This window comes from Pocillopora verrucosa, chromosome 4, assembly GCF_036669915.1.
Source record: "Pocillopora verrucosa isolate sample1 chromosome 4, ASM3666991v2, whole genome shotgun sequence".
Lineage (NCBI taxonomy): Eukaryota > Metazoa > Cnidaria > Anthozoa > Scleractinia > Pocilloporidae > Pocillopora > Pocillopora verrucosa.
Genome location: NC_089315.1, coordinates 7,300,188 through 7,320,683, shown reverse-complemented (window position 1 = coordinate 7,320,683; position 20,496 = coordinate 7,300,188). Strand labels below are relative to the sequence as shown.

Genomic DNA, 20,496 nt, shown 5'->3' with positions numbered 1-20,496 from the left:
TGGAAACTACTCTCATTGGCATTATGGGAAGGTTTACTACATTAGCATAAATAAAGATCGTCGGTAAACATACAAGATGGCGGCAAGCTCATCTTCAGAAGAATCGCTCGCCTCGCTCTGTAGGGAAGCGGAGCAATTGAAAGTGAAGATAGATGAAGAGAAGCAGAAGGTTAACGATCTTCAACGTAAGTTGTTATTTATCAATCGAGAGGGTAGGGTTGGTATCTGTCACCTGCTTAGATGTGAAAATGAACAGCGCTCACTGGCTTTCGAAACTAGAGTTGATCTTTTGCATCAGCTGTTATCTCGGAACGTGACTTTAGATTGTGCTTGCGATGAGCTCTCTCTGGTTATAATACTGCGATTACTATTCCTTATGATTCTGTGATCTAATGATTAGTCACGCTTTCAAGCGTGTTACATGCACCTACTGCAAAAGTTTTGTTACGAATCTTTCGTTTAATTTGTCTTGAGCAGGTCTGATTTATACGAGACCTCTATTAGACGAGAGTTATGCAATATCGTGCCCTAAGATATATTGTTTCTCCTTGTTCATTAAAATCGTTTTAAATTTATTTCAACTTATAACGCGTTATTTTGATTTATATAAGATAGCAAAAAATGTTTGGCGAAAAGATCAACTTAACAAATAGATTTCATGTTATTGTGCATCAGGTGCGTAATAGATCACAGATGACGTCAAAATGTGGTAAGAACAAAAAAAGGGGCACACGGAGCGTAGCCTAGTGTGTTCCTTAGGACCAAGTTGTTTCCTTTTTTCCCATTCATAGCTGACTTAGAGGTCTTTTGATTTCAGTAAAAGATGTTGCTCAGAGAGTGGACAACCTTCTCCACTCACCTCTCAAAGTTCGCAGAATTCTGAAGGGTCATCAAGGGAAGGTGCTCTGTTTAGATTGGGCACAGGACAGACGTCACCTTGTCAGCAGCTCACAGGTTGAATTATTTGAATTACATTTGATATCTCTTACTGTCTCTCTTGCTTTAATCAGTTGAGTGAATCATTGTGGACACTGCAGCAAGTTACAGAACAATGGCACAATCAGTTAGTCTCAATGTATGATGAGTCCAAACAATGGTGTAGAAGGAGACTAATGATCTGTGGAACACTTCACTCTCTTTGCTACCTTAAGGTTTGGTGATCAGTACCCCCTCCTCCATCTCCCCTTGTCCACCCCAAACACAGTGCAGTATTTTGTTTTCTTACCTTGTGGCTAGATATTGATATTTCATTTTTGTGGTGGAACAGTGATCAACTTGTTTAGAGTTGATAGTCCTTGTACTTTTATCCTGTTCTTGAGTATTTGATTTTCTTTCTTTTCCTAGGATGGAAAAGTGATCGTCTGGGATGGATTTACAACTCACAAGGTATATAATAATTTATTCTAACAAATAAAGCACTGACTGGTCAGTCTTGTCCTCTCATAAGGACAAGACTGATACAAGCAAAAGGAATACCTCTTTTGTTCTCCAAGTCCTGTTTTTAAGCTGGATTGTGATGTCTCAAAATAGCTTGTTGTGAATAAAAGTACTTGTTTTCTAGTTCAGAATCAAAATATTTTACCCTTATCCTTTCGGTATTTTTTTCTCTAACAGGAACATGCTATTTCCATGCCAACAACATGGGTCATGGCTTGTGCTTATTCACCGACAGGAACCATGGTTGCTTGTGGGTAAGTTAAGCTGTAATTTGTGATGGAAAGTCAAGGTTATCCCATTTGATTTATTTTTCCTTACTTCACTTTATTGTTGATATAGAAAAGTGGTTCCTCTTTGTCAACCAATTCAATGCAAAACTTACTCCTGTCAGAACTAGCTAGGTCATTCAATAGGTGATCTCCCAACTCTCAATTAACTCTTTGCAGTCCAACATCAGCATTTATATTCTCTTTACTATTCTCCATATCTTTCCCTTGGTACTGGCAAAGAGAATTTGTCCAACAATCAAAGCTTCTTAAGTTTATTCTCATGATCTTAATGAATGATTACAGTATTATTGTAAGAAGAAATTAGATTCCTGTCACTCTAAGGATTTAAAGGATTAAGATCTGTCCACTCTGAAGTTGCACATTACTCATTACATATCATTGCGTCTTTGAGCATGCAAAGTGGGCTTGTTTATTTGAGTTCTTTTTCATATGCTTTACTTTTTTTCGGGTGGAAGAATAATTTTTGTTCTCCCAAGATGTTCAGTCAACAATCCATGTGTATTAGTCTTGGTAACGATAAGTGGAATTAGGACAAATCTTTCAGTTCAAACATGATATGAGATTATTACTTTTCCTCCTAGGGGACTTGACAACAAGTGTTCTCTGTTTAAATTGAGCTTTGATGATGATGCTGCCACTAAGAAACAAACTGTTGCTATGCACACCAGCTACATGGCTTGCTGTACATTCACAAACTCAGATCAACAGGTAAATATAGTACAGTAATAAGAGTATTTTTAATAGTAATCAGCATGAAGCAAGAGACATGATGGCCTTATCATTAGTGCACAGGAATCCTGATCAGAGGATTACTAATTGATCTGATACCAAATTCTCCAAATAACATAATGAAAATCATTTGGCAGACAGTAAGGAGAATTACTAATGAGATCTTGGGAGTTAAAGGGTTAACAAGCTTGGTTTTCCATGGTTATGTTTCATAGATATTGACTGGCAGTGGAGACACAACCTGTGCCTTATGGGATGTTGAGTCAGGACAGCTGTTGCAAAGTTTTCATGGTCATTCGTCCGATGTGATGAGGTGGGGAGGGGCATCTTTCTATTGCTAAGTCTATATATCCCAAATTTTCTGATATCTTGAACCTAGACAGCTTCTCAAGGCATGTTACACCCTATCACTTTTCTCTACATTTGCAATGGTACTGACAAGGAGAATTTGTTTGACAATCCAGAGTTTCTGGAATTGATGATCATTTCCTTAATTCTTATGCCCTTGATGTTTAATTCAAGGGTGGTACTGTAAGGAGAAGTTAGAAGCCAGTCACTCCTTGGAGTTGAATGGAAATTAGAAGTTAAAAAGTTAGGAATTAGAAATTTGAAGCCAGTCACTCTGGGGAGTTCAACAGTTAAGTCAGTCTGTAGAAACCTATTCCCTCTCCTAGCCCCAGTCCGCTTAGCTATCTATAAGTTTGACTTTCATGCGGACCATTCAAATAAAAAAGGTGTGAGCTTGAGTTAAAAGGTAATTGCAAGTACTTCCTTATGCCAGCTGTATTTCAAAATTGTCCGGTAAATTGTTCTTTCATCAAGTATAGTTAGCCATTCTGTTCTTGATGTATCATGTTCGTAATACTTTACTTTGAAACCACTGGCAATGGCATGTAAATAAAAGAGTTCAGTTGAGTCATCAGGAAATTAAACTTCTCTTAAATTTATTGCTGGTACATTGGTTACACTGTCATTGTCCCTGGATGTCTCAAACCTGTGGTATCTAGTACATTTGCTATTCCATAACAACTAATGAAAGAAAAACAATTATTCAAGGTGCTTTCCAATTAATTATTTACAGCATTGATCTTGCACCTTCAGAGGGAAGGAATATATTTGTTTCTGGTGTAAGTAACTTCATTCAATCTTTTACCTAACCAAATAATAATGCAGAAACTTGAGGAAGTGTTGTTGTTTTTTTTTTAAAGAATCAGGATGTTTGAATATAGAATCATTGAACATCATGTAACATTATGTTACCTTTTGTTACTTTACACATTCTATAAATTAATTATCTTAACATGAAGTTTGTTTAAATGGTTAAAATTTTCTCTATTGTTTTCAATCATTTGATACTAATATCTCGCCATATAGGGATGTGATAAAACTGCTCTTGTTTGGGACATAAGGACTGGACGTTCTGTGAACTCATTTCAAACACATGAATCTGACATCAATGGAGTAAGGTACAGTAGACTACTGTTCATTGTGGTATTACATACCTTGTTTCACTCTGCCTAATGATTTATAACAAAGTTTGTGCACACTCAAGTGGGTTGCAAAGCCAGACTGGTTCTCTATCATTGTTCCCCATTGCCAAACCAACTGCCAGAGATCTAACTAGGTTTGCCAGTCAGCACTTAACAGAAAAATCTTGTAATTCATTTGTAAACTGGCCTCTTTGTTTTGTTCTTGTTAGGTTTTACCCCAGTGGTGAAGCATTTGGCACTGCTTCAGATGATGCAACAGTGAGTAGTGCTGCCAGAACTTTGTTACATTTCCTTACAGATAATTGACTACTAATATCATACTCTGATTAGTGATTTGATGCTTGGTGATGGTTCTGTAAGGCCTGGTAGATGCTAATGACTGGTTTAAAATAATTATGTGGTCTTTTTTCTCTGCAGTGTCGTTTGTATGATTTAAGGGCAGATCATGAGTTAGCAGTGTTTTCTAAAGAACACATTATTTTTGGAGCAGCTGCTTTAGATTTCTCATTAAGTGGTGAGTTCTCAGACTGGAAATGTTAAATGTTTTTTTTTTTTAATCAGCTAAGGTCTAACCTAAACTTTAGGGCCAAAAGGTGGGTTCTCAACCAAGGAGCATTATTGTTTACTAATGGACTGTTTGGGAAACCTGATCAAAAGCTCCAATGTAGATGGAAGAAAGAAAAAGGATAGAACTAGGGTGGTGAGGGATAAACTAGACGGAAATGGAAATTGAATGAAATACATTGAAATAATCATATGACTGTTCATGTGCAAATTTATGATTGAAACGTGTTTACTTGTTTTGTTATTCATTGCAGGCAGATTATTGTTCACTGGGTATCATGATTACACCATGAATGTCTGGGATACTCTCAAGGTAAGATGACTGTATTATGGTAATGTGTACTTCATATAATGGAAGTTAAGATACTATCGACATTGAATGATATATCTCAAAAGGATAAAGGGCAAAGTTCAATTTTTATCCATAACAGGCTGAGCAGCTGTCAGTGTATTATGCCCATGACAACCGCATCACATGTCTAGAAGTATCCCCAGATGGGACAGCAGTTGGCACAGGAAGTTGGGACAACACTCTGAGAGTAAGTTGGGGGTAAATTTCTTTAGAACCTCAATCAGTAGAAAATTGGGTTGACATGTTGAAACTACTTCTAGGGAAGTATTTACTGGACATGTAGTTTAGAATTAACCCCAGTTTCTCACAATACTCTCTCGTCCCCATTCGGTGATGTACACTCACAGAAAATGAAGTGCAAAGTTATAGTAATGGAGAGGCAGTGAAATGAGGGGTGTAAGAGATTTGCTTATTGGTTCACCATTCTCATTTTTTTTTCCCTGTTACTTGACTGTGGCACAATTATATTGTTAGCATAGTTCAGTTTTATTCAACACTCAGTCGAGTGTTTTTTATTCAAATGGCTAATGTGTGAGTGATTTTGTCACAGATTGTGGTATATGCAACTGTGTTGCAACAGAGTGTTTCTTCCCTGGTACTTGACTGAGGCACAAGTATATTGTTAGCATGGTTCAGTTTTATTCTTTTACACAGTGCACTATGTTTTACCTAAATTTAGAAACATGAAAGGAAAGACAAAAGTAGCATTTTGGTCAAAAACTGATGAACCCCTTAGGTCAAAAATAAGACTCTTTGAAAATTTGTACAAAAGAAATGATTTATCTTTGCTAGTTATTGACAGGAATCTTAAAAAAAAAATTAAAGAGCACATTAAAAACTAGGCTGCATCTCTGATTGTTCTTAACCAGTTCTCTCGTTTTTTTTTTTAGATTTGGGCTTGAATAAACCAGTGTTATATGATTGTGCAGCCATCCTTCATCCATCATAATAAGAGTTCACAGATTTTGTTCATGGTTTGATGTATATTGCTGTTACTGAGCTGTTTGGCTTGTGAACCTCAGAAACTTCTAACCTGATTTTAGCTTTGAGTATCTACATTACAGGTTTTGCATAAAAAACATTGTTAGTATTAATATTTTAAGTGAATCACTTTTTGTGCTTGTTACAAAAATGCCAACTCATTAAAAAAAGGAAGGTATAAGGGTGTAGCAAAGCTGCATCCAAGATCACTATGGCTGCAGACTGCAGGGAGATTCAGGGGCATGTGCAAGCAGAAGAATTTTATCACTGAAAAGCTGCTCACTTATGTTCCTCAGCTTCCTTTACTTTGTCTGAATACAAATTTTAAGATGTATCATGAGAATTATTTAATGGATTTTTAGGGTAAAAATTTTCATTTAGTAATATATTTAAAAAATTGAAATATGATTTTAAGGTTAATTTGAAGCAAATTATCAAGATTTGATTAACTAGAATTTTCTAACTAAATGAAATGTAAATAAGAGAATGGTAAGGAACAATTTTTGTCCATATACTCAAGAGAGAGTTTGTGTGATGTGCACAATTTGACAGTGGAAAATAAATCATTATTTTTTAAGTTCTATGTGTAGTGAAATTATCAGAGAGAAGTATCTTCCTAAAATACCATCTACCACCAACTGAGTCATGACCTATATCGGACCTTTGAATCTGGTGTTCAGTTGGAAACCATTTTTCCCTCAAGATGTTCTGTCCCTGTTCCATTTAGCCAATACAGACATAGAACAATTTAATATTTATAATCAGTCATCATTCTTTGTCTATTCTACTTGTTACCAGTCTCTTCACTCTAGTCTCCTAAGGGGCTCTGTTAAAGGAAATTTTATTTCCTGGTTGAAGCATAATGATCTGAAGAAATAGAGCTTGGTATGTTGAGACAGAACGTTTCAGAATTGGATTTAAAAACTAGTAAAAAATTGGTGAAGCACAATCAGACCCCACAGCTTTTTCTGGGATTCCAATCCAGAGGGACACCCTACTCAAGACCCCTGAGAATGATTCCAGTATGAGATCACAACACTGCCAAAGACAAATTGAATTTATTTTGAACTCATTGCCATAATTAAAAGAGTACTGCCTCCCACAAAAAAACTTTGCAACTTGAATGTATGTATAAAGTTTAATTTCTTAGACACAAGACAACCTACTCAAATTACCAAGACCTTATCTTTCTATGAGCATTTCACAGCATCACCTCAGACTGAAACAACTCTTGAAATTTTAAAACTATATCACTAAATATGAAAGTTATGTAGTTATTTCCTTAATAAATGTTCATGCCCTACATAAAATATCAATTAAATTAAATTGTCTTTCAAACACACATAACCACAAAGTTTTTGTGCCAAAAAGGTGCAAATGATTTTTTGGGGCCAATTTCAGTATTTTTGCCAAGATAGAGCCCCTGTTCAGTATAACAACTTATGTTGAAATAACATAAACCATTTTGTAATTTCTGTATTAATGTATCCAAAGATACACCATTGACAAGCCATAAAAAGGTGGTATTAAAATAGAAACATATTAAAGAAACCTGTTGATTTCATCAAGAGTAAGGTATATGTCTTTGTGATTCCTTAAATAGGAGGATAACAGCCAAGTTTCCTTCATAGAGCATTTGCTAAAATTTGATGAAGATTCTCCCTTTTGACTGTTTTATAGTTGAGGTTTACCAATGCTTGAGTCACAATTTCTAGTTTTTTTTTCAAAATCACCTCATAAGCCATATATACCTCCTTTGCACAAAACCCATTATAAAAGCTGTTATATTAATATAATTGTTTTAATTACTGAATAACACAAGTTCTGGATTGGACAATTTGTTCCTCTTGTGATCTGTGTGAGTCTAGCTTGTGTGACGAGGAAGCCTGGACTGAAGCCAAGTATGCTTCTCTGTGTGCCCGTGGCATCTCATCAGAGTAATCACTTCTCGCAGGGGAGGCCACTCTGTCATCAGTTACCTGCTCATAGATGTTGTCTCCTTGTGTTGACTTCAGTGGTTCTCTGGATGCCAAATCTCGAGCTTTCTGTGATTGGCGGTGTTTTCTCTCCCTCCTTTCCCTCTCCCTGATGACACGTTCTTCCTCAGTGGAACTTGTAGATGTCATTTTCCTTTCCCTATTGGCTGTTTTTCTTTCATGATGAACTTCAGCTTCTGTAGTTATCACCCTTTGGACGAAATGATGATCCTTGACAGCTTGTTCATTCTCTTGCACCTCTTCATCACTTGAAGTGGACTCCTCTCCTGAACCCGATCCTTCAGATTCCTCTGAGGTAGTTTGATCTCCATCAATTCCTCTAGCAATCAGCTGGTGATGCTCCTGTCTTGAACGTGTTTTGCCAATTCGCTTTCCTTTCTTTTTAACCTTCTCGACATTGTCTACAACATCACTTTTCACACTGTTCAATCTTATGGGTGGTAGCCTACCATTCAATTGCTTTGACAAAACCAACTGGCATTCTAATGCATTTGTAAGTTTGCTGACAATTCTGTTGTTATGTTCAGGGCTTGCATCATTAGTAGTTGAAAGAACAGACAAAGCCAACTTATAATACTCCACTGCCTTGTCATATTCCCGGCCCAGAAAGCTAACTGCTGCCAACCCCTCATAAGCTTGCCACAAGCCTTTCTTATCATTAGAATCTTTGGCTGCCTGAATTGCATGTGAGAAACTCTCCCCAGCTTTGTTGTATTCTCCAAGCTGACTTTGAGCAAACCCCATGTTACAGAAGGATTGTCCTTGGGCTTCCCTGTTTGAATGCTCACCTATGACAAAAAAACAGAAGACAACAGGTAATAAAATTTACCATTCAGAGGTAATTCTCTTTAACTTGCTTCATAATTTTTGAAACTCAACTTGATCTCATCAAAGATGTTGCATATCTGTAAATTTCCACAGATTTTTTCATTAAGCACATGCTTTTGGCAACAAATCAATGATTACATTTTACATATTCTAACTGTCATGATCTCTTACCATGAAGGGTGACTGCCTGCCTGTGACACTCCATTGCCTTGTTGAACTGCTTAAGTTGATTATACACAGCTCCTAAATTTTGTTGAAGAACAGCTTCTAGTTCCTTGTTTGTACTCTCAGTACGCATGAGGGGAATTGCCAGTTCAAAGCATTCTGCTGCATTCTCATAAGACTTCAATCCACTGTAAACTAGACCAATATCATTGTAAACTTTACCTGTAACAAGAGGCAACAATGTTTACTTTAACAATTAGGGATAATTTCACTATTTCAGCGAGGAGAAATGCATTAAAAAGCATTATTCAGTGCGCATGTATGGTGTCATCCATGGAATAACAAAAACTTGTCATCATATATTATACATGTATTTGTTACCCCAGGCTTTGAGAATGATGGAAAACTTCAAATACTGTATTTTTCTCCAGGAGCTACGAATTCTAAATTTGTATGACTAGCACAATGTGTCTTCAGTCTGCAGAACAGATTTCCCAAATTTAAAATATCACAAGTCATTAAATATCTTACTACTACCAAAGGAATAGATTTTCAGGACAGACACCTTTCCTTTTTGTTTCATAGTGCTGTAGAACAAAAAATTGAAATGGCATACAACTTTGCAGGCTGACAAATTAAGTGCAGAAATTTAAAACTCAGTCCTTAATAGTCCCCTTTGAATCTCTGACTTCAACCAACAAAATGTTGTATGCTTCCTCATACCTTAAAATTACCAGAGTTGTACTAAAAAATACACTTAATGGCAACAGTTAAATAACACTGACAATTTATTTCAAGCTGGAATTCATTATTATTTACATTGCATTGCCATGAAAACAATAATTCACATAGGTGAATTATCTTGGGCCATTGAATTCTGTTTTTGTCACAAATTCAAATTCAAGCTGCAATGCTTTGTACATTAATATTTAATGTTAAAATGTTTTTTGTTAATTTAATGTAAGGTTAATTTTTCCTTATAGCTGTACATGTATGTCAATTGGTTTAAAAAAAAACTGGTATAAATGAGGAAGTTGTCAATAACTTCAACATAGAATTCAATTGACCCATCATTACTAAAAGAGGGGAAATTAAATCCTTCAAAAGGAAAAGCTTCCCTAATCCCTAATTTAAAAACCAAAACAAGATCATTCATCCACCTGAGCAACTGTACCTCTTGCTGAGCAGAAAATAATTCTAAAAAGACTAATTCTTCTCAGCACCATTGATTTTTATCACTGTCATAATTATTATTATTATTAATATCACTGACTAATAAATACATAAAGGATACTGCAATCAGCAATAAAGTATTACTGTTTGTCTGATTAAATCAGCCTCTATGTTTTGCTGTAGAAGAATTATTTAAGTAGTAGTGGCCAGTCCCTAACAAATAATTCTGCCCCAGGGTTTGGTTGATGGCCATGAATTCAAGAAGCCAACGATTGCTAGCAACCCACAAGTGGGTGCAGCAAGACCTGTTTAAATCAGCTAAAGTGTTTTTGAGGCTCAAAAAGGTTTTAATGTGCAAATACATGCACTTAAAGCTACCACTACCACTCTAAATTAACTTCCCTTAGTTATAACTGTACTGTAACATTAAAAATCAACCAATTCTTATCTTCAATATTGAATTACTCTCCCTCAGTTTTCAATAACTTTTTTTGACAGAGAGAACTTTGTAAATTTTTCTGCCATCAATTTACACATCTAGTGTTTCAGGAGTCATGCTTTCTTTCATCAAATGCATAACACACTGCCAATCAATCTATAGGTACAAATTTGCAAAGCTAAATCTATCCTACAGTAGTAACTCATGTGCCATGGCTCTCATGAACTAAGTAAGAATATTAACTTACAATACAAGCAAGTAATTGTGGCTATTAGATTTCGGTTTAATTCCAGCTTGCGAGATGCTTGACTAACTCTGAATGTGCCAAGTTTGCAAAGTCCACAGGATCACATACTCTGGCAGCAGAAAGTGCAAAATTTGTGAATGGCATTCCTTCAGTAGCAGAAGAAAGGGAGAATCTTTTTTCCTCGCATAGGTCACAAGTTACATCTTCAGATGAAGCGATAAAATTTACTTTTAATCAATAATTGTTACACGAAAAAGTTATTATGTCAAATTAGCACACAAGTAGAATGAAAAACAGAAACTAGCAACACTTAAGGTTAGTTTTGTTTTACAAAACGGGAATAAACAAAACTACCCTAACTAACGGGAGATAAAAAAAATTTACAGTTTCCGAGCTGGTAACTAAAGGGAAATGATGGAATTCGAAATATTTCGAGGCCAAGGCCATGTTTGCTGAGGCGTTTATGTGATATCAATTATTGCCAAATTATACGGGCAATGGATACTTAACAAAAAGTGTATATACAAACTTTATATTGTACTTACATTTCAAAGCATTGTCGTCGACATCTTGACAAAGTTCAATAACTTGCGCAAGCACTTTACCACAGGCTGCAATGTCCCGAACTTCTCCAAGCAAACTAGCAAGGTTGTTCAAAATAAGTAACTGAGTATTTTTGTCTCCCATTTCCTGGAATATATTGGCGCATTGTTGGTAAATTTCTGCAGCTTTCTTCAGGTCGCCGATATTCGTCCAGTCTTTACCCAGTCTGAGAAGAGTTTCTCCTCGCATTTCCAAGTTTTCTTGAGCTTTATATTCTTCAGCAGCGATCTCGTAACATTCCACAGCCTTCTGAATGTCGCTCAAAGCATCGTAAGCAGTTCCCAAATTGTACTGCAAATCTGCATAATTTGTCCTTCCGTCCGACTCTTTATCGGGCGGAAAAGATTTCTTTAAGTATTCCACGCCACGTTTAGGATCCCCACGTGCAACATAACACGCTCCAAGATTGAAATAGCAAGCTCTTTCCGTAAACCCTTCTTTCAAGCTTTCTGCAAGTTGAACGGCTTTTTCGAACGAACTGCAAGCCTCGTCAATGTTTCCTTTAGCAAGCTGCTCATGACCAAGTCTTGTAGCTCCATCTACTTGCTCTGAAATCAATTTATTGTTCATCTCCGGACCAATAAGTCAGAAAACACAGCCTTGGACTGAAAAGGTTTGGTGACAGTGTGCAAAGTATATATGAGCGAGAAGTCTACATACCACTCAAAACAAAACGCATACGACGCTGTTTTGGGGTATATCTTGCGATCTGCAAACCTCCAAAAGTTATTGCAAATGCTCTCGTGTTAACTATATAATGCACATAGTAGGTAAGAAACGCTTATGGACCAGCTCGTACAACACAGCCTGTTATCAAATCCCCAGCTGATCCGTCCGATTTTAGACTGCTTATGTCTGTTTGGTCTCCGTTGTGAAGGGCAAGGTGACGTCACGTCTACGACCGGCGGCTCGGGTAAACAGTCAGGGAGTCATGCGTGAATCGTGCGCCTCGCTTTCGAACACGTCATCTCAATACTGCTGCATTCTCTTTTTCTTTAGAAGTTTGGCGAAACGGTGGGATAGTGGTGTGTAGTAGCAAGAATGAAACCAGTAAGTGCAGATTTTGTCATTTTACCGTAATTTTTTTTGTCGCAGTACTTTCGAGATCTGACCAGAGCAGCAACCTGTGCCTAAAATGGCCGAAATCTTGAATTTTCATAGTCAAAGTGCTCGGAAACAGTTGTTATCACGTGTACTGATGCTTTGTTTATGAATTGGAATTTGCAAGAGACCAGCACGCAAAGTTGAACGTAGCTTGTCAGTTTTAAAAAAAAGGCTGTTGAAGTCTGTGAGACTAATTCTTATTCATAATATATTTTTTAACGTCTTTAACGGCGATGATCCTGAGCCGATTATATTATATTAAATAGTTATTCACCGTTCAAAAAATATACCAAAGAAAAAGTTTACCGTTGTTTCTTGTTATTATTTGATGGTTTATTCGTGCTTAAAACCTTAAAAGTGGCACCTTTAAAAATCCTGGGTAGAAACTGGCTTTATTTCACTTAATTCAGCGAGGAAACAGTAAAAGAGAAGTTCTTTAATATTGAAACATTTAAATTTTTGGTAAAATTTCCGCACAGCCCCATACTACATTATGCATTCAGTTCTTGGATAGAGAAAACAATGAATAAAACAATACATAGCCATTGGGAAAACAGATTTGTTTTACAATAGTATGGGGCTGTGCGGAAATTTTACCAAATTTTTTTAGTTTTTTTTTGCTCAATTTATCTCATTATTTGGTATGAGGTAAACATCATACCAAGGAATATTTAAGCATAATGTCACTTTCATAAAGTCATTAATGCCCCTGATGATTAAGAATTGTAATTCTCCCTTTCAGCCTTTACTCATTTCGTTGTGTATAAATGGAGACAATTTCCTGTTTTAACAAGATATCATGCCAGTGTAGAAATTAACTTTTCACTGGATAAGGCATTTTTGATTTTAGCAGAAGTTGTGCATTTTTAATCATCTTCAGGGGGTCTTAAGGGCTCAGAAATGCATCTTAATGTTTTGACCCCAAAGAGGGACTAGCATGAAATTTCTCGTTACAATGTCACCATGGAATCACACATTGAGGTCACAAGAATTATAAATGGAAATGATAACAACCTAAAGAAGCTTCATATCGTCAAACAGATTCTCCTTGTCAATTACATAAGGAATGTATAGGGAGCAGTATGGAGAATATATATACTGATGTGAGAGTGAAAATGGTTAATTTTATTTTTATTTTTCATCTTTCAGCTGTGTTTGTGTCTCCTTATTGGAGCATTGATAGGCTGTGCATTAAGTGCTGAAGGTGATTCTAGTGCCAGACTTCTTATCTCCAAAAATATTCTCAACCAATTTGTTGTTGAAGGAAAGGAATTGACTGTGCACTACAGCATCTACAATGTTGGAAATGGGTAAGGTCATTCATGTGCTGATATACTCAGCCAGCATTATTTTCTCAGCATGTCTATACAATATGGGGTTTGTAAAAAAGGCTCAGAGTTTCAACTGCCATTAGCAGAATGCTCTGTAGAGGGCTTGCCCAAATCACACATGTGCTGGAATGGTTTTATTGGATTTTTTTTTTTTTTTTAACTTGGTTGGTCAATTTTGCCTTGATTTTATTGGCTTTTAGGATTGCATGAGTTTATTGACTATAAGAATAACCCATTTCAATCCATCAATTTAGTCAGGTTCTTCAGTAGAGTTTTACTTTAATCTTACACCTTAACATCAGTATGCATATTCTCCACACTGATCTTTATACATTTCCTATGCTGCTGACAAGGAGAATTTGTTTGCCAATCAAAAGGTTCCTTTCCTGTTAACCATTTCCTTTATTCTCATGACCTTATTGTGTGATTCAGGAGTGATATTGTAGGGAGAAATTAGATGCTAGTCACTCTTAGGGTGTAAAGGGTTAATCTTACACCCTACATGGGAAATGCAGTGGCCAAATGGTCAGTGCAGTGGACTCCAGGTTGAGAGGAAGGAGTTTAAGACCTGGCTGGGTCATTGTGTTGTGTTCTTGAACAAGACACCTTCCTTTCAAAAAGCCTCTCCCCACTTTCATGTATAGCCACTGTGCAAATCATCAGTGAAGCCTTCATGAAATGCTAAGGGGTACATAACCTTGCAATGCACTAGTATCCCATCCAGGGGGAAGTAGTAATACTCCTAGGTGCTTTATGCTACTTGGAAAGAGGGCTAAGTTCCACCTGGGTAGGTTAATAGTCTTGAGTACAGACTTTACCTTTTACCTTACACCCATTAACCCTTTCACTACCAAGGTCTAACCATCAGTTTTCATAAATAGCGTCTGCCGTTTATCGTGTAATGATCGGTATCAAATCAAACAATATCCCCCAGCAGATAATTTTCTTACTTCTCATTGCCTCTTTACTAAAAATCTATCAATGTTTTGAGGAGAAATTACTCTTTGGTCACTCCTGAAAGGTAAACATAGAGGGAAAAATGTAATCATTGTTTTTCTCTTATTCTCATTACTGTATCATTAACTCTTAAACTCCCAGGAGTGACCAAGCCAGAATTTCTCCCTAAAAAATCAATACAATGTCAAGAAGAGATGTGATAAGAATAAAGAGAAATATCAGTTGGGCAATTGTTAGTTGATCCAATACCAAATTCTCTGGACTAACATCATAAGAACTGTATGGCAGACAGTAAGGAAAATTACTTATGAGATCTGAGAGTGAAAAGGTTAAAATTATTTTCTACTCTTCAGGCCCGCCACATCAGTGTCTTTGTCAGATAATTCTTTCCCAGCTGATGAGTTTAAGGTTCTCCATGGATTACTTTCCGTCAAGTGGAAAACTATTGCACCGTATCCTTCATATACTTGTTGTAAATACTAGTTCTTCTGAAAGGTATCCTCCACTGTTGCAGCAAATGATGGGTTGTTTTCTTAATACTTGTTACAGATATATTGTAGTGATTATGAGATTTTTGCATGATGAGAAGGGAAAAAAACATATTCCCTCATCCCCAGTTGCTTTCTCTAACGAGTCTTATTCTTGAGCTTACAATCAAAAATTTAAAAAAATCTTAAATCAAAACTAAATGAGGATGTTTAAGGATAGAAATGAAAGTTCAGACTCTCAAGAAGCTCAAACCTTTTTTTTGTTACTTTTACTAGAAATAAGTCATTTGCTGTGTTTGGTCAACACCTTTAGAAAAGAGAGCCAACCACCAAAATTGATTTTGGGAATTCTTGCACTAGTCTGGGTCCAAAAATGAAATGGTTCTCATCCAGGTCTGCTGCAGACTTGTGGGTTTATGACATAACATTGTAAATCAACATAATGTTAAACTACCAGTTTTCTTTAACTGGCCCGTCAGTGGTTCAAATGTATCGCACACTATCATCCTGGAACCCTTAAAGTCTGGTACATTCAACTTCACTGCAGCACAGGTAACCTACAAAGCTTCTGAAGATGCCCCAGATCCTCAGGTAAACTCACTGAATTGTTTTGTTGTATTGGTAGTCTTGGTAGTTGCTGCTCAGAGACTGTTTATTCCTTAATATTTAGAAGTGATTAACATGTTACTTCTCCCAATAATATCTAGTTTTATTATTACATTATGTAAGGAGAATAATCAAAACTATCAGGTGGCTGTTATCTTGATGTAACTCCAAATTCTGCTTGGTGATTTACAAGGAAATATGTAGCAGCTAGCCGGGAGAATTAACAATCAGACCCCAGTTGTTCGAAGGGTGGATAATGCTATCCACTGGGTAAATCTCTATCCATTGTATAGCACAGTATGTTTTGTTAACACTTATCCAGGCCCAGATCTCAGGAGTTAAAGGGTTAAGGAATCTTGTGGTATGCTGTCTCTTTTTGGGCACTTTTCAAAGTGCATTGTGTATTAGGAGTCCTAAATGTTTTGGAATAACTTGGAAAGTTAATGAATTATAAAAACCATTTTACAGGCCAGAAAATTTGTGAAATCTGGGTGATTCTCAGAAAGGCATGGGATATAACTAAATTAAAATTATTTTTATGAGAAAAACAAAGCAAGAATTACCAACATTTTGAAACCAAGCTCTTGATGCAAGGTTGAAGAAAACAGTGGAAGAAATATTATTAAGTTGGTATTACATTATTTTTTTATTATGTTCTTTCCCTGGTAGATTGCTTTTTCTACAGCCCCAGGAGAAGGAGGAATTATGCCCCAAAATGAATATGACCGTAAACATTCTCCACATCTGGTAAGTTTGGCAGGCTTGTGCAATGAGTATTTCTGAATAATGAGTGAAGGATTTTCCATCTTGCCATTTAGCTTTCATTTAGAATAAGTATTTCTGTTGAAGTTAATTCTGCCAGAGAATGGTTGGTGAGTGTAATTGGTGAAAAAAACTGCATTTAGAAAATAAGATCTGTGGCACCTAAACATGCAAAGTAGTGATATCTTTTGCTCTTCAATGCAAGGACATCCAGAACAGGCCATGTATGGAAAAAAAAAACTACTGTATTTTTTACCCATACAAATTTAATCTCTACTTTCACTTGGTTGGTTTCTTTACTTATGTGGCCTTTTCCTGTTTCATTGAAAGCTTATTTTTATTTGAATGGCTGATAAACTATTTCCAAAAATCTTGTACTTTCATCTTTTTTCATTTGTTAATTTGTATGTTTCTGGATTGGTTCCTTCATCCATTCATTCATCTTTTGCAAGTTCCAGCAGGAATAATGCTTTTAAACAGAAGTAACTTCAATAACTAGTATATACAGCTGTTTCTAGAAAGGTTTTCAAAAAAGGGCAAAGGTTCCTGTCACAATCTGGAAAGGTAATCTGGGTATCTGGTAATCAATAAATTTTAATAAGTCAAATAAATAAAAAAAATTATTAAACCTGCAATGCCTCATCCTTATGATGATATTTTCTTATATCTGACTTTGTTACCTTTCAGTATTGTAGCATGTACTTTTAGGCTTTCTTTTTTGGGACAACCCTTCTCAAAACAGTTGTATTTTCTGCTTTTATGGAACACTAATTCCATTTTTTGTAGCACAACTGCATGTCTTCACCACACACGTTTGATCAGCTACTCCAGTGTGCTCACAAGAATCAATATTTTCTCCTTTACAGGTGGACTGGGGTCTTTTTAGTCTGATGTCTTTACCCACCATTCTAATACCGTTTCTTGTCTGGTTTCGAAGCCACTCAAAGTATGAAAACTTCAAGGCAAAGAAGAACTAAAGCCAAGAAGAAATGTGAAGGGGTCATGTTACATCCATGGATCCCCCCAGCAGGAAATTTGTTTAATACTAAATGAATTTTAATAAAAACGTTTTTACGAAGAATATTTATGAAGTCTTTAGATTTTTTAAGGCACTTCTAAGCTTCTCCCATAAGAGGGGACCTTATTCCCAAGCTCTCTTTTCTTCTCTCCCCGTAGAGCTCCTGGGGAGGAGGGTAAGAGAGACCTGGGAACGAGTTTGCTACGGTAGGGTGTAAGCGGCGTATTTTGTTCGACTTGCATGGGCTCAGTTTCTGGTACTTTTTCACGTCCAGTCTTTTCTCTTTAGAGGAGAGGAATGAGGTCGGCTAGTTATAATGCCTAAACTGCTAATGCTTATTGACGACCAGGAGATATACTCCTTGTTTCTTCTGAAATGTTACCAGGATACCATGAGCGCATGAAACTAAACATGCTTTGATTCAAGACTACAAGCTGATGAATTGAGGCTCGCTGCGGACTCTGATTAGTCAAGAACCGATCCTTTATATTAACACGTTAAACGCTTAACCATAGAAAACTGAAGTTAATGCGTTCAAATTTTTGATAAAACATACAGGCTAAAGTTTTCACGTTCATCGATTTGGCAACGTAATCACCCTCTGAGGACGTGGTACAAACTTTACTGTGTTCCTCAAATGTCCCGCAGGGTAAACAATGCCAAAACAGCGAGGAGATTCTGGTGAAGTCCTTAATGCAAAAATTTCTGACACTTTGCAACAATTGCTATAGCAACCAACCAAGTTGTGTGGGACATAAGAGCTCTCCTAAACTACTGGCGCTGCTCTTTTGCGGCTCATGTCTTTTTTTCTCTTCTTTCCTTCTTTTTTTTTTTTTTTTTCTACCTCTTTTTTTTATTTTGCTGAAATTGCGATCGTCATGCTAATTAATCAGTTGAGTTTAAAATAAGCTCGTAACTGTAGGCAGAACTCTAAACTTATCTAATTAACCATCGATGGAAATCAAATATAGGAGAACTAAATCCCAGTGACGTTTGCATAGATGAAAGCATTCGAACAATAATCGAACAAAGGTTGTTGATGAACCGCGCTAAATCCGAGGAATAATTTTGATTACCTTGTTATTCAAATTATCGATGAAAGGAACTTGTTAACTTAATTGATATGAAATGAGGTGTTTCAGTTAAAAATTTTGGTATGCCATCAGATTCTTAGGAAGAGATGGGAAGGTTTCGGTTACGCAGACTGCTTTTTCTTTTTTCTGTTCTCTCTCTATTGGGTGTTTGTGTGACAGTGTATGTAATGACCTGGGAGGTGAAGCCATCAGAGTCAAGTTCTTTACAAACTTCCCCGTTATTTACGTCTTTTAAGTCAGCTGTGTTGGAGTTGAGCCGAAGATGGATAAATTTGCTGACTGTGAAAAAATTCAATCGAGAATGGGTAAATCCATCGCCAGAATTCATCGAGCCGGTCCCGGAGACCGAAAAGTTTGTTCTTATATTGATAATAAGCGCGCCTTTCAACCTTGAACAAAGATACGCCATTCGACAGACTTGGCTGTCCGTCTTCATCAACCATTCTGTTGCACAAGATCATTCAAACGTACGAATCTTGAAGGACCCTATTAACTCTACCAATAACCTTCTTATCCAGTATTTCTTCGTCTGCGGCCACAGCCAAGAACAAGAGGTTGAAACTGTGGTGAAAAGTGAAAGCATGATTCATGGAGATATTCTGAGATTAAACTTCACAGAATCATATTCGTTGCTGGTACAAAAGACTCTGAATTCGTTGAGATTTGCCTCAGCAGTAAACGTCAAGTTTGTGGTCAAAGTAGACGACGATGTGTACCTAGATGTCCGAAGGATGGTTTGGCGATTGCAAACTACTTCTTTACCTGACATGTTGTTCGGAGGAACTCTGCTTTATAATTCACCTGCCATTCGAGACCCGGGCCACAAGTACTTTATCAGTTATGAGGATTTCAATGGCACTTCATATCCTGTTTATCCGAATGGTCCATTTTACATCATGTCTAAAAAAGTTGTTCTCGAGTTTCTCATCGCGTCTAAAAACATTCGCTCATTTAAAATGGAAGACGCGTATTTAGGAGTATTGGCTAAACATCTAGGTATTGTTCCTACCCAGCTTGATGGAGAAGGAACTTTGATCAGACTATGGCTTCCTCGATTGGAGAGAACTTGGGATGATGCAGCATTGAATGCAACTTTTGCAGTAGGGGATAGCTTATCACCTGAACGGCTGTTTGCTTTTCACGAAAGATATCTAAAGCTTGAAACCGGTTTTAATTGAAGAGTGGTCTAATCGGTAACATTGCAGTTTTGAAGGCAACCGAAAAAAATAAACCAAAAAAACAGATAGGAAATCCTTCCTTTATATGTTGAATAGGAGAATATTCCAGGTTTGGCTAGATCTGAATCTCCAAAAGTAACATTTATTTCTATACATATACCAACAATGTTAACAATACACGGATGTAAAGTTTCCTCGACAACAAAAAATCCTCAAGAACTATGACTGAAACCCATTTTGAATTCAAATTCTGAAGGTTAACTAAACAAGTTTTTAAGACTGTTAAGGGTATGTAACGGCAGGCTTTAAATCCGAGTGGAAAAAACGAGCTCCCGTTTCACGAGCTTCGGTGCGGACCGTGAAAACGAAGTTAGTAAGGTATGTTATATCCGCGGGTTTATATAGGGAAATATTTCATTTCGAACAAATTTTTAAATTTAGTGGTCCGTACAGTGTACCCGCCAAATTGACGAAACGTAGCGCACGTACTAACTGAGAGAAAATATACGAGATTTATGTAATGCACACTGTTTCCTTTAGATTTCCTTAACTTAATGCCTGAATTCACTCACTCATGACCACACGCAACTCTGAAGTCCAAGCTATAATGCTCATGAGGCTCATGTTGCAATTTGTACTACTGTGACTTGGCCGGTAACTCTC

At 36.7% G+C, this 20,496-nt stretch overlaps 4 protein-coding genes across 4 annotated transcripts; 3 read left to right on the top strand and 1 right to left on the bottom strand.

Annotated features, from left to right (window-relative positions):
- The first annotated feature begins 53 nt into the window (after window positions 1–53).
- On the top strand, window positions 54–6,419 carry LOC131786172 (guanine nucleotide-binding protein subunit beta-5). The gene is made up of 13 exons (XM_059103185.2): window positions 54–185; window positions 818–954; window positions 1,345–1,386; window positions 1,615–1,691; window positions 2,309–2,435; window positions 2,672–2,769; window positions 3,538–3,583; window positions 3,831–3,922; window positions 4,156–4,204; window positions 4,364–4,460; window positions 4,765–4,823; window positions 4,942–5,049; window positions 5,753–6,419. Exons 1-13 carry the CDS (start codon window positions 77–79, stop codon window positions 5,762–5,764), a joined length of 1,053 nt encoding a protein of 350 aa, XP_058959168.1. The 5' UTR covers window positions 54–76; the 3' UTR covers window positions 5,765–6,419.
- Window positions 6,420–6,891: 472 nt separating this feature from the next.
- LOC131786220 (tetratricopeptide repeat protein 24) lies at window positions 6,892–12,149 on the bottom strand. Its single transcript, XM_059103240.2, has 3 exons — window positions 11,238–12,149; window positions 8,840–9,055; window positions 6,892–8,628 (listed from the first exon to the last, which is right to left on the bottom strand). The coding sequence occupies exons 1-3, from the start codon at window positions 11,863–11,865 to the stop codon at window positions 7,649–7,651; spliced, it is 1,824 nt and encodes a 607-aa protein (XP_058959223.2). The 5' UTR covers window positions 11,866–12,149; the 3' UTR covers window positions 6,892–7,648.
- Window positions 12,150–12,242: 93 nt separating this feature from the next.
- LOC131786810 (translocon-associated protein subunit beta) lies at window positions 12,243–17,624 on the top strand. The gene is made up of 6 exons (XM_059103879.2): window positions 12,243–12,345; window positions 13,549–13,709; window positions 15,041–15,139; window positions 15,655–15,766; window positions 16,451–16,528; window positions 17,410–17,624. The coding sequence occupies exons 1-6, from the start codon at window positions 12,337–12,339 to the stop codon at window positions 17,518–17,520; spliced, it is 570 nt and encodes a 189-aa protein (XP_058959862.1). The 5' UTR covers window positions 12,243–12,336; the 3' UTR covers window positions 17,521–17,624.
- Window positions 17,625–18,822: 1,198 nt separating this feature from the next.
- Window positions 18,823–19,833, top strand: LOC131786368 (beta-1,3-galactosyltransferase 5-like). The gene has a single exon (XM_059103425.2). It carries the CDS (start codon window positions 18,823–18,825, stop codon window positions 19,831–19,833), a length of 1,011 nt encoding a protein of 336 aa, XP_058959408.2.
- Window positions 19,834–20,496: the final 663 nt, after the last annotated feature.

What these genes read in the sequence shown, in the direction of transcription:
- LOC131786810 (XM_059103879.2), top strand. An exon ending in ATCTACAATGTTGGAAATGG is followed by an intron (nt 13,710 to 15,040) that starts GTAAGGTCATTC and finishes TCTACTCTTCAG; the next exon opens with GCCCGCCACATCAGTGTCTT. An exon ending in AAGATGCCCCAGATCCTCAG is followed by an intron (nt 15,767 to 16,450) that starts GTAAACTCACTG and finishes TTTCCCTGGTAG; the next exon opens with ATTGCTTTTTCTACAGCCCC.
- LOC131786220 (XM_059103240.2), bottom strand. Translation starts at nt 11,865, where the DNA reads ATGAACAATAAATTGATTTCAGAGCAAGTAGATGGAGCTACAAGACTT. An exon ending in CGACGACAATGCTTTGAAAT is followed by an intron (nt 9,056 to 11,237) that starts GTAAGTACAATA and finishes CTCTTGTTACAG; the next exon opens with GTAAAGTTTACAATGATATT. An exon ending in GCAGGCAGTCACCCTTCATG is followed by an intron (nt 8,629 to 8,839) that starts GTAAGAGATCAT and finishes TTTTTGTCATAG; the next exon opens with GTGAGCATTCAAACAGGGAA.
- LOC131786368 (XM_059103425.2), top strand. Translation starts at nt 18,823, where the DNA reads ATGACCTGGGAGGTGAAGCCATCAGAGTCAAGTTCTTTACAAACTTCC.
- LOC131786172 (XM_059103185.2), top strand. Translation starts at nt 77, where the DNA reads ATGGCGGCAAGCTCATCTTCAGAAGAATCGCTCGCCTCGCTCTGTAGG. An exon ending in ATGGATTTACAACTCACAAG is followed by an intron (nt 1,387 to 1,614) that starts GTATATAATAAT and finishes TTTCTCTAACAG; the next exon opens with GAACATGCTATTTCCATGCC. An exon ending in GGAACCATGGTTGCTTGTGG is followed by an intron (nt 1,692 to 2,308) that starts GTAAGTTAAGCT and finishes TTTTCCTCCTAG; the next exon opens with GGGACTTGACAACAAGTGTT.